This window comes from Haemorhous mexicanus, chromosome 6 (assembly GCF_027477595.1).
Source record: "Haemorhous mexicanus isolate bHaeMex1 chromosome 6, bHaeMex1.pri, whole genome shotgun sequence".
Lineage (NCBI taxonomy): Eukaryota > Metazoa > Chordata > Aves > Passeriformes > Fringillidae > Haemorhous > Haemorhous mexicanus.
In genome coordinates, this window is record NC_082346.1 from 49,026,788 (window position 1) to 49,039,100 (window position 12,313).

The 12,313-nt window shown below is 37.8% G+C and overlaps 1 protein-coding gene across 1 annotated transcript in view; it reads right to left on the bottom strand.

Annotated features, from left to right (window-relative positions):
* NRDE2 (NRDE-2, necessary for RNA interference, domain containing) overlaps positions 1-5,692 on the bottom strand; it is a 28,296-nt gene extending 22,604 nt beyond the window's left edge. The window contains exons 1-2 of the mRNA XM_059850138.1: positions 5,536-5,692; positions 1,738-1,846 (exon numbers count right to left, since the gene is read on the bottom strand). Coding sequence (XP_059706121.1) covers positions 1,738-1,846; positions 5,536-5,614 — 188 coding nt within the window. The 5' untranslated portion in view covers positions 5,615-5,692. The remainder of the gene's footprint in view (positions 1-1,737; positions 1,847-5,535) is intronic.
* Between the last annotated feature and the right edge of the window lie 6,621 nt (positions 5,693-12,313).

The following is a 12,313-nucleotide window of genomic DNA, read 5'->3' on the forward strand; positions in this document are numbered from 1 at the left end:
GATAAAATTTCCTAACTTTGCTAAACAACTTAGGTCATGTTAAAAGACTGAGAAATCTTTCACTGTGACCTGCAAAAGAAAAAAGTCTGAATTTTTTCCCCTGTTTTTTATGACTTATGTAAGAAGTATCAAAATTACTCTTTTAAAATCACTTCCAGATTAAAAAAAACAAATCTACCAACCAAGAAACTATTTTTGATGACTACTGAACTAATGTTATCATATAACACAGTATAAGGTAATAAATAACATTACGTGCAACAGACAACTGAGTTATTGAGAGATCACACAAAGGACACACAGTTTTGGCAAAACACATGTATATTACAGTACATACTACAAAAACTCTCACACTTAATCAAATGAATAATGGAAATCTTCTCTAACCCTTAATTAAAGCACAAGCTCTTTTAAAACTTTTTTTTCTGCAGTCTTTCAATGAAAAAAAGGAGTGTCAACTCTCATTATTCCTAATACGCCAATAAAAGAAAATATTGTATTTCAGAAATAAGGCATCTCAAGCAAGAGCCCTGACAATTTTTTTATGGACACTAAAGAAAAAGAAACCAAAGAAGAACCATTAGCAGATCTTTAAAACAAACATGCACATTTCTGCAAATCAAACAAAGCAAGTCCTCTCAAAACCACCAACTAGGTCGGTGGAATTAGTTTTTACTGAGATGAAATCAATTAGTTTTTACTAAATCAAGTACCCAAGAAATAGACAAAACAACCCCAAACAACAAACACCCAAACATTTTTCTGCACACTATTTTTTGACAAAGTCCTTTTCAAAGATAAAATTAATATGGTGGGTTTATTATGTCATTCTATCTGATGGCAACTTGCAAAATCTTTAGCTTTATGACATGAAAGTCCTAAAAAGATTTGAAGAAACATAGCAGAATATATGACTGATAAACAAAACATTGATTGCATTTCAAATGCACAATGCATGTAAATGCAAGACTAAGTATGGAGAAAAGATGTCCTGAAGTGTGCTTGGTATTATAAAGATATTCTCTGTCTTGACCACCAACAACCATTATAGACAAGGGAGCTTGTATCAAATTAAAAGAGACTTAAGGTTTTGAACTTGACAACTACAACCTGACTGCATTTACTATTGAGTGCTAGCTACAGTGTAGATAAGCCAAGTATAGTACCCAAACATAATAAAACCAGTTCTTCAGCAAACATGGCTGCTTAAAGCTCATTTCTGCAATAGAATATAATCACCCACTTCAGCTGACCAGCATGCTCTACAGCCACACTCAACTTGATACACATAATGTTTCATTAGTTCACATCAGCAACTGTTTTTCAAAAAGTAAAAAACTCAACTGTGAAATGGCTGATTTCTCTGGTTTCCCCAGAGAAAGCATAAAGATGATGCTTAATCTTTACATTATTTCAAGGGTCACTTTAGACATTCAAAAGCTAATGAAGAACGAAGATTGTTCAGTTCCCTCTCCATTCCAAGACAACAATCATTTAAATGCAGCTCTGAGAAAAAGAAAATAGGAATGTAATTGCGTACATACAATTTCTCATTATTTTAAGTTAAAAGACATGGAAGCATTATTCATTCTTTTACACATGACTCAGTTCAGGCATTTTTAAATACTGAACAATAGAATGAAAAGTAGCTTTTAGCTTCTGAATTTGGTCTCATATAACAAAAGATAAGCAGGACAAAAGAAAGGCTATTTCAAAAGACATTGAAGTACACTCTACCTTACTAATGGCGATTTTTCAGGAATGAGATTGGTAACTTCTGTAGTGCGCTGGTGCAGTAATAGCGCATCTTCTGCAGAGAAGCTTGGGTTACTAAGCCAGTCTAACTCTGTAGGTAAAAAAAAAGTGTGAGATCAATACAAATTAGCTTGCTGTGCTTTTTTAAGTTGGGGGTTAATCTAGTCAGCAGACAGTTAAATTCACAGTAAATGTCACTAAGTCGTGCAATAACTGAGCCTGTTGGAAAGCACTCAATGAAATTGCCATTTAGCTCATACTGAAAGCAGATTCCATGTTTAATACATTGCTCTATACATAAAAAAAGAATCTATCCAACATTCATTTTTATGATTTGAAGGTTCTAACTTTATATATTTATAGACTGTATAAATTTGTTATATATGTATAAGACAATTTAATGTATAATAATATATTTACTACTATATATCAATTATACATTCATTTTTGTGTACAATATATAACAGAAATAGTTACATATTCTAAAAATTAAATTTAAAAATTACAGAAAAGCATAATTAAACAAAAGGTATAGTTAATGAATGTGATAAAGCTTATACAAACTAACAAAAGTGTACTTTACTGACTGTGTGGAAAATATTCTTAACACAGTTTTATTGATAGGCACATCCATTACTGGTAAGAATACTCAAGTGTTTTATACATGGCCAAAACATGGCACTGGATTTTCAGTTCTCCAACCACTGAAAAATCATTAGACCTTTCAAAAGTGTGAAAGAAAGCTATTTGATGCTAATCTGGATACATAGTCAGCATTAAGCATTCTGCATCTAAGTCACCAGATAAGATCAGACATGGACAGAATGTGGAAGGAAAACTTTTTGTCACAATTTTACTGATATTACAAGTTTTATGATGATTTTCACAGGGTTTTCATATCTAGAATTCCTTTAAGCATGTGAAATTTCTTCGCTATTAAACAACAAAAGTTCTTTTGTGTAAATACAGAACTTAACAGCAATCCCTCCAGTGCCATACTGACAGAGACAACATGAGGAACAAATTTGGTCTCCCTGCTTCTCCTCCATGCTCTTTACAATCACTTTTGGTTTTTTTCTTCCTGTCACATTCTTGTCTTGGTGCTCTTGACTACACTGACCTCTACTCCTTAACCAACAACAACTCACTGTCTGTCGAGCCATATACCTCTCCTCCTCTTAAAGTATTTTTTTTCAGAAACAGAATTTTGGTATGAAAAGCTTTTTTCTGTCTCATGTCCCCGAGCTGTCATCCACAAAAGGATTTAAAGTAGAGTAGGCTGCAAAACAGTCTGTTAATCTAAGCTAAACACATCAAGAAATATATAAAATAAAGCAAAGCTACAGTTTGTGTTTCCCAGGAGTCCACCCCCATTACGAAAGGCCCCATGAGGAGTGATCACCTCCCTGGCTCTTGAACCTCCATCTCTGTGCATGGGAGAATCCACAATTCATGGCACTGTCAAGACCAAAACACACTCCCCATGACCAGCCCAACCAATATGTTGCAGAACACCACCATGTACCATTTCCCAGCCTGTGCCTGTAGCTTGGTTCTACCTGAGCAGGTAAGATGAAACTGCATTGAAGAATCACTCTGTGAAAATCAAGCCCTGTGGCTCAGTCAATACACCTCTGTGGCTACAGCAGGAACGCTCAGAATTCTTCAAGTATCTTCTGAATAATTTAACCAAACCGACCTAATACTAGAAAGAAATGAGCGATTTTCCCCATTATGCAACATGCAAGTTCAAGCTGCTTGTAAATAATCTCAAGTGTTCAGTTAGCTGGATGCAAGCATTTCAAACATTACAATGCATTCCAAACTTTAGAACACTATCTCTTCATTGGTTAGGCTTTTTTCTTGTGGAATGTCTAAGAAGTTTATAATTTTTGCCGAGCAGATATAAAAGACCTATTTTTCAATAATAAGCATGTACTTGTTACATGCTTATGAGCACAACAGCAGCAGCAACCCAATGGCATTCTTTTTATACCTTCTCAAGCAGAAAGAAAAATTAAGAATTTACAGTGCATGTCTACAATTTTGAAGAGTTACATGAAGTCTTTTGTTGCCTCTCAGGATCCTGAAAATCTGCTTTCAGCAAAATTCACTGCACCGTCTGACCTACAGCATAGTTCAGACTGCAAATAATGCTTACTAATGTCAGCAGGGTTACTTATCACCACTGCTCTCTTCATGGCTACAGATAAATTCACAATTTATCTTCCACCAAACACTAATTAAGCTTGACAACATAATTATATCGAAGCTTATAGAAAATTGCAGCACTCTAGAGGCTGCTGCAACTCAGCAATTGAGCGGCACAGGAAGCATAAGCACCGCTTCTGTTTCTGTTCCAGATAGCACTTCCACTTTAGAAATGGTTTAGGAAAGTTTTTTAAAGTATGAGACAGAGTGGTTGGCTGCATGAAACATGACCAACATATATACACTATTACTTCAACTTTTACAGTAAAGCTATGAAACAGTCCTAAATGTCTGCTAATACCCTGGGACCTCTGTATTATGATGCACTTTGGCTTCACATCAGGCCTGAGCAGAGAACCATCCATCAGACTGTCAAGTTCTCAAGTTCTCATAAGCTGAATGTGTGAAATTTGATATACACCACCATAAATGTGGTTCTGAGTTAATATTTAATTTTTACAACTCACATTAAAATGTCGTTGTCAACAACAAAGTACAATATTTATTGAAACATAAACCAAACAAATTATATTCCAGGTATGTCAATAATTCTCACACAAAAAGCTTCCAAAATTTAAGTCATAAGCAGCACTGACAAGTGAAATCTGGATCCAAAAGTCAGTCTTACATCTTTTTCTGTATAATGTGACCTTCCAGACAGGTGGCCTGAAGCAACATAGGCTACCATAACAAACTTAGAGGCTAAATTCCTAAAGTTTTAAAATATAACCAAAGTATAATTACCACAGAATTTTACTGTACCACTGCCTGACAGAGCAGCTCCTCTATTGCTACAAATCGTAGTTTGGAAACTTTTTATGTCCACTACTCCCTACTATCAAATGTCATTACCAGAAAGGATCCTGAATGCAGCCAAAACATCTCTGTACTGGCAGAGTGAGTATCAACCACTCTTATGTCATCAGGGGTAAGGCAGAACTGGCTAGAAGAGGAAACTAATGCACCATATCGACTGGACCAAACACAGAAGAAATCTATTCTAGGTAAATAATTCTTTGGTTTCCCTCTGCTGTGGTGTCTAGGGAATGGGAAGATTTAAGGGTGATAGAATCTGACAAGCAAAAGGAAGGGTTAGTTCAAATCCTGTTCAGTAGATAGTACCTACTTCACCGCTCAGCATTACACCAGAAAGTGTTATTTACTTTAACAGTATTATTTATTTTATTAAAAGTATTACTCGCTAGACATCAACTACAATAGTCAATGTGATACAATGAATCATAATCTCACTTGGGACCTTCCAAGAAAGTCCTTTCCAACTATAATTCGGCTTAATAAGCAAGGAATTAAAAAACTCTTTTCAAGATATCCATAGCTAGTGGGGGAAAAAGAAAAAAAAAAAAAAGAAAATAACTAAACCGACGACAAACCAAAAGCCCCCGCGCCGCGCTCCGCAGCCTCTGGGGGCGGTGGGCCCGAGCCCGGCGGCAACACCGCCCCCGCCGCCGCTACACGGCGGGGCAAAACACGGCCGGAGCGGGGCCGGCGGCGTGAGCCGAGGGCCGCTGGAGAGCTGTTAAGGGAGAGACGGTTCTTCTAGGACTTTACCTCTCGTGGAGCCCTCGGAGCTGCCGGCGGGGGGCTCCCCTGGCTGGGCGGCCCCGGCGAAGGCCGGGAACAGCGCCATGTCTCGACCGCCACCGCCCCCCGCCCGAGCTGCCGGCGGCAAGATGGCGCCGCGGCGCCGAGCGCGCTGGGAGCGGTAGTTCTTCCGCCCGGCCCCAAGATGGCGGCCGGGGGAAGCAGGGCTCGGCGCTGGGGTTGCTGCTGACGGGCAGGCGGGCGGCTTTCTGTGGGCCTCCGCCTATCGTGCGCCCTCCGCCGCCGCACTGCGGGACTGGAGCAGGGAACTGCTGCGGGGAAAGGCTGGAGGCAGTCTCCAGAGCCAGCCCGTCCTTCCCACCGCCCTCATCCCTCATGAGGCTCTCCAGGACAGAACGCCCGAGCCGGGTCTCTGGAAAGCTCGGCTGGGTAAAAGATGGTGCTGGGAGAGGGCAGGCGGCCTTGTTGGTAACCAGTGCATGGCCGGAGAGCCGGCTACCCTGGCAGCCTGTCTCAGCACGGGAACAAATACCCTCCTGCAGCCGGGCCTCCTGAGAGGGGAGTCACCCAGCGTGTCTGACAGCGTCCATGAGCCTGCCCTCCACAAAGGAACTGGAAAAATAATTTTTTATGCTTTTCACTCTGTGCTTTCTTGGACAGGATGTTCTGCTTCTTAATTATGTATTATCTGAAACAGTATTTCCTTTTTTTACTCTAGCCAATGCCTCATTCTTGTATTGTGAGGAAAAAATAAGCACCCTATTCACTTTTTCTGCAAAATTTTATACCCTATTAATATACTTCAGTATTCTTCTTCGACTGAAACGTTTGCCTATTTGCTTTGTATGCTAAAGCCACTCCATAATCGTCTCCTTGTTGCATTTCTTTTGTTCTCCTAATTCTTACTAATACTATTGCATGACCAGAATTTCATGCAATGGTTAAGGTGTACAGTGAGTGTAGGGATTATATGGAATTATAATGACTGGTTTGTTTTGTGCTCCTTTTCCAATGCCTTCTGATCATTCTGTTTGGCTTTTGTCTTCTCCTGAGCTCCAGAATCTGTCAAGAGACCATTTGTGATTGGCAAAAGATAACAGGGAACTACTGTTTGTAGATGATAGGATTAGCTTCCCTACACACACTGCTTCACATCTACCAAACTGATTTTTTGGTCATTTTATAATTCATCTTTTAAAAACTTCAGTGACCTTTCTCAGTCAGATTTCGAGTTGGTTGCTGTGAATACCTTTGCACCATCTGCACACTTTGTCAACTCCATGGTCACTGCACTTGCAGCCTTTTTTTAGATGTTGATGACTTCATCCTTTAGAAAACCTTAAAACTATTTCTTAATCCTTGTTTCCTACCTTATTATTAGTAAGTATGAAAGTACAGAGAGAAGAGCATTCAGAACACAGCAGTGATCATGGACACTGATAGTCTGGAAGTCACCAAATGAGTGGGGCCTGATTGCCAACTTGGAAAGTTTGGCTTTAAGTGTACACTCACCTCCTGATGTGGAGCCAAGTTTTTGTTCAGGTATGTTATCATCTATGAAGTTTTGTAGTAAAACATTAGAATGTAGAAAATGTAGTATGTAAGATATAGAAATATGTATCCACCTAGAACTCATACAGGAGATAGGGAAGACATCTAAAAGAAACACATTACCAATTTTGAAGAGAGAATTACAAAATAATTACTTTGCCACATGCTCATTTTATCCTTTGTCCTGAGAACAGAAAACATGTAATTTTGTAACCTGCAGTTGTCTGTCTGCCTGACATAATTTCTCGAGGTAGTTATAGGACTCATGATCAGTGTCAACCAAATTTAAAAGAGGGTTACATGTTATTACATTACTGCAAATCAAAGGACAACAGATTGCAACTCAGAGCAGGATTTTGAGTGGGAGCAAAACTCCAATATGCATGCAGTTCACACTGGGAGACTGACCTGCTGAGAAAGTTGAGTCAGAACTCTTCTGTTAATGGAAATATTTCTTATAATCATATTTGGATAGTTCCCAAAATTTGTAAACGTGCTTATTCTGCATACATCAGCAATGGGGAAACTACCACCTATCTACAGAAGAATAATTATGTCCCTCTTCTCTCATCAGTGAGACTCAAAGCCCTTTCAAGCTTTTGATGCTCTAGTGCAAGATAAACTAAATAGATTTTTAAAAAAAGCATTCAGTTTATTTGCTGAATGTAATTTTTCACATTGTCTCTGAGCTGCTCACCGTGATGGTAGCTAATGGTTTCTCAACAAAGAGAATACAGTAAATGTGCTTTTTTGAGAGTAAAGCAAATGGCCAAAGAGAGAGTTTATAAGAATCCTAAGCACAGATTTATGCCGTGTCCCTGAAAATGAAACTAAGTTATGGCGAAAGGATGAGGATACATTAACAAATTGTTATTGTTGCCATACATCTGTTACTGTGACAAAGAAAAACCCCAACCAAACAAACTTATTTTACACTACCACAAAATTGAAAGCAGTTATCTTCCATTATCACAAATGAAGTTAAGCTTGTGTCAATGTTGCTTTTAGATTATTGCACAAGTAGTTACTATTTAAAGTTGGCCCTGCAGTAAAATCTCCTGCTTTGACATTTCCTTGTATTATTGAGTGAGCAGCGCCCATGCTGATGAAATGTAGTTTCCTGCAATGTATCCAGTGTATTAAATAAATTGGTTGCCTCAATGCCGTTGAGCCACACTTTTCCTCAGGATTTACTAAAAAGCCTGATCAAAGGACCTCTTGATGTCTAGAGTAAAGAAATACCCAGCAGTTTCTTCAGTTCTATCCTAATAAAAGCAAACCATCAAGCCTTTTGCATTACAGACAAAACCACAGTAGCTGTGTATTTAGCAACAAATTTCAATTACTAATATTCTTTTCAGTTTTAATTATCTGTTATATTAATTGTACAAGAAGTATTCTAGGTGATGATATTGTATAATACTGCTATTACATTTAATGTATTGTATTTTCTCCTCAAAGGACCTACTTTGCAGGTCAGTAGGTTTACGCTTCCTAGTGTATTTTATACAGAGATTTTGAAAACTACATTATAAAATTGCAATTCCTTTGCCTTCTTACAATGTAATAAACAATACATGAATAAAAACTTAGCAGTTTAAATTATTAATAAAATAGGCCTATAAAATTACATAGGAAAGGTGCAAACATTTTTCCTTCCACAGACAAAATTAAACAGAAAGTAAATATATACAAGTTGATGGATGCATTATTGCTAATATTTTCACAAAGGCTGTCAGGCCATCTTTCTAATGCTTTAATAAATCTGGTGGTTTATTTACTGATCCAAGTCCTATCTGTAAAATCTTCACTTATGAAAAGCTTGCTGGGCTATCAAATGCTTGCTGGGTGGATCAGTTATTGCAGGTATATTTGTGATGGACATATGTAATAAAGACAACTGGTTCAGTTCAGATATGTATTCTGATGTTACACTTCAAAAACTTAAAGGAGTTCCCCTGACTTGATTTTTTCAGGCTGCATGGTAGTGCTGGCCTTGAACTTCAAATTGAAGCCATGGTCAGACTGATCCTGTAGGCAAGTTTGAAATATGTGTACACTGTTCCATTATACAAAACAGAAACAGCAACAAAATTAATATGAAAAATCTGTATCAAAGCCATATTCTAGACAGGTCTATGAGGTGTTTAGACATAAACCTCAGAGTTGTAAAGTACTTTAACTTCTGCTATGTATTCATGTATGCATATGTGAATGTAAGTCTGTATTTCTATATCATTCCAAAAAAAGTAGGGTCTCGATATTGTTCCCGGTACATTTACAGTGAACAAAGCACTGCAGCAGAGGAAGGAGGTATTTTGCTGACATAAGCATGGCATTTTGTGTGCTAGAATGGCCCACTAGCGTTTTATACAAGCTTTCTCAGGGTGAAGACTAGAAAATTTTAAGAAATCCAGAATCAATAAAACTTCCTGTACATATCCAGACCCATACAATTTTATCCAGTTTCTTTTTGCAGAGAAAAGAGGAGAGGAATTTTAGTTCTTAAAAAAATGCAAACCAAATCAACCGAACAAAAAACCCCACCCCACATCCACCCTTATTTTTTGCCTCTTATTGTATTTTGTACCCTGCAGTTCTTCCACCTTTCTTTTTTAAATACCACAGGAATAGAACCTCTTGTAAGAAAGATGCACTTGACATACTTCTTTTATTCTCAAATCAAAACAAGTGTTACATGCCATAATTTTGAGATGACATTGTGGCTTCATTGTGCAGCCACAGGTGAAGTTTCCAGTTACTGTAATGAGGTGGGGTTTTTGGTGCCTTGGGATCATAGGATCAGATGTTAATTTGGAGGAGGAGTCATATTCCTAATGAACCATTCGAAATGCAGCCTATGAAACAGCATGCTTAAATAGTCAGTATTTTAAAAATAAATTAGTTATACCAACCAGTCAGGATTTTCTATTGCATTTAGCTATTCTGCATTTCCCTGGACCTATTGATTTCTTATGTAAAACCCATGCTAATTTCTCATTAGGCTTTTCCCAAAATAAAGTTGGTCTTGCCATTTATCCCTGGTCTCTAACCTTTTGTGGACATATGTCTGGAAGGGATGGTCTGAGCCACTGAGTTCAGCCTTCTCTGCAGAAAACCTCACCACACAGGTGCGTTCATATGAATTCAATTTCAAATTTGTTGGGCTTTTCTACCCACAGCTCCTGTAGAGACAGGTCCAGAACCACAATGTTCCAATGCTTAGAAACATCCTGACTTCCTCCTTAATTACATTTATGTTTATATCCATCTGTTTCATGGCCAGCAATTTCCTATGGCTTAAAATAGCTCTCTGCTTCATGAGGGTGCTAACCTGGATGTAATCTATGCACAGACAGCAATCATATGCCACTCAGCCTTTCTGCCATTAAGCAATTCAAAAATTTTCAGTGGTCAGTCCACTGAATCTTTTGCACTTTTCTCAGTTCATATTCTGAACTAGAATTGTACACAGTATTCAGGACACAGTGGTACTTCTCAGTCTCTACTGGAAATATTCTACAGCCCTGCATTTAACATAGAGTTGGCTGAATCATACTAGTGGCTCATAATGACCATAATGAATAATTATAATTGGGCATTTCCAAGCAATTGCTTCCCTTATATGAATTCCCCCTATTATATCAGAAATTCTTGGTATTAATCCCTAAGGACACTGCCTTCTATTCTGTATTAAATTCAAGTTTGCTTCCATAGATCACCTGTTTTATAGGATTGAAATTTTTGATATGGGTCATTGTGAGCAATGCCTCTGTTTTTGCCATCAGCAAGTTTAATTGGCACATTCTTATTTTTGTGTCATTGCCTTTGTTAAATAATATTGGCCAATAGTTGGTGTAAGGAGCCCCCATTGAACTCCCTCTTTGGTCACATAGTCCCCTTTCCAGCGCAGACCTATTCTCATCCTTCTTTTAGCCACTTTTTTATCTATTTCTTGTGCTATTTCCCATTTCACCTTATAATCTCACAAGTGAAACCTTGTCAAATGCTTTACTGAGATAAAAATTAATTGTATCTAACAGGTTTCCATCCTAAAAATTCTGCTGCCATTAAAATACACTCACGGTCTATCTTTGAAAAACTTGAACTGCATTTTATCCCATCTTCTATTTATTTCCATACTGTTCATTCATTTCAAGCTTTATTTTAGAGTTTTGTGTGTTGTTGTAGACTAACAGAATAATTGCAAATACAGCAAATGTTTCTAAAATAAAAATGAAGCTTGTTATATAGCACACCACAATACCACAGGTGGATTAAAATCTCTACCACAAGCCATAAAACTTCATTCCCTAGTTTTTTTACTAGTCAGTAACGCTCCCCATCCCTTTGAATAAGTTGAGCTCTCCTAGTTTAGCTTCCACCCCACAGTTCTTTTCACTTTGTGTATATTCTCTTCTGGCTTTGACTATCTTTTCTATATCTTTGTCCGTTCTGAAAACTGCAAAATTGCTCATTAGGCTGGGGCATGCAACTAGATGATACAAAACCTTTAGGGCTCCCCCTTCTTTATGTGCTAGGTGCAATTTGCTGCCTATATTGATAAATAGTCTCTTTGTTTCAGTCTTCTGCAAGACCTTGAGTCTGCACCTCCAAGACTCCAAATCATAGCTTTCTTGATTCATTCATTTCCCTTCTCCATTCTACACAGAGCTTTTCCTTGTTTTTTCTCTGACTGTGAAGGCAGTTACTCATCCCTTGTTCATACCTGGAATGTAAATTCCAGACATTTTTTGTATCTGTGTTAGATAAATTCCAGATCTCTGTCATGTTTAAGCCTCTGATTTATTACATCAATTACTATGTGTAGTTTATCAGTATTTGTTCTTATAGTATTCAAAAAGCTCTGTAAAACTTTGTCAAAACAGTTTTGCTTATTCTTCCATTTCATTTTGATTTTTCAGCCAGGTGGGTATGGAGAGAGGACTGTTCTATTTTTAATTTAAACACAACCAGTTTCCTTCCCATCTTTACTACCTACATAAATTATTCTAAAATAGCATCAGTTTGTGCCCAGTAAAAAAATAAAAAAGCTTTTGTTGTCACTTGCACAAGTACCTGAGCTGTAGTGGCATTAGCAGCCCACGTTTTTCGCTGTACAACTGCATTTTTTAATCTGTCTTCAACCTTGCCAGAAATCTTCCTCATCCCCATGTTTTGCCAACAACTGAGCTGAGATGCCTACAGATTTTCCTTTCTCCAATCTCCATTT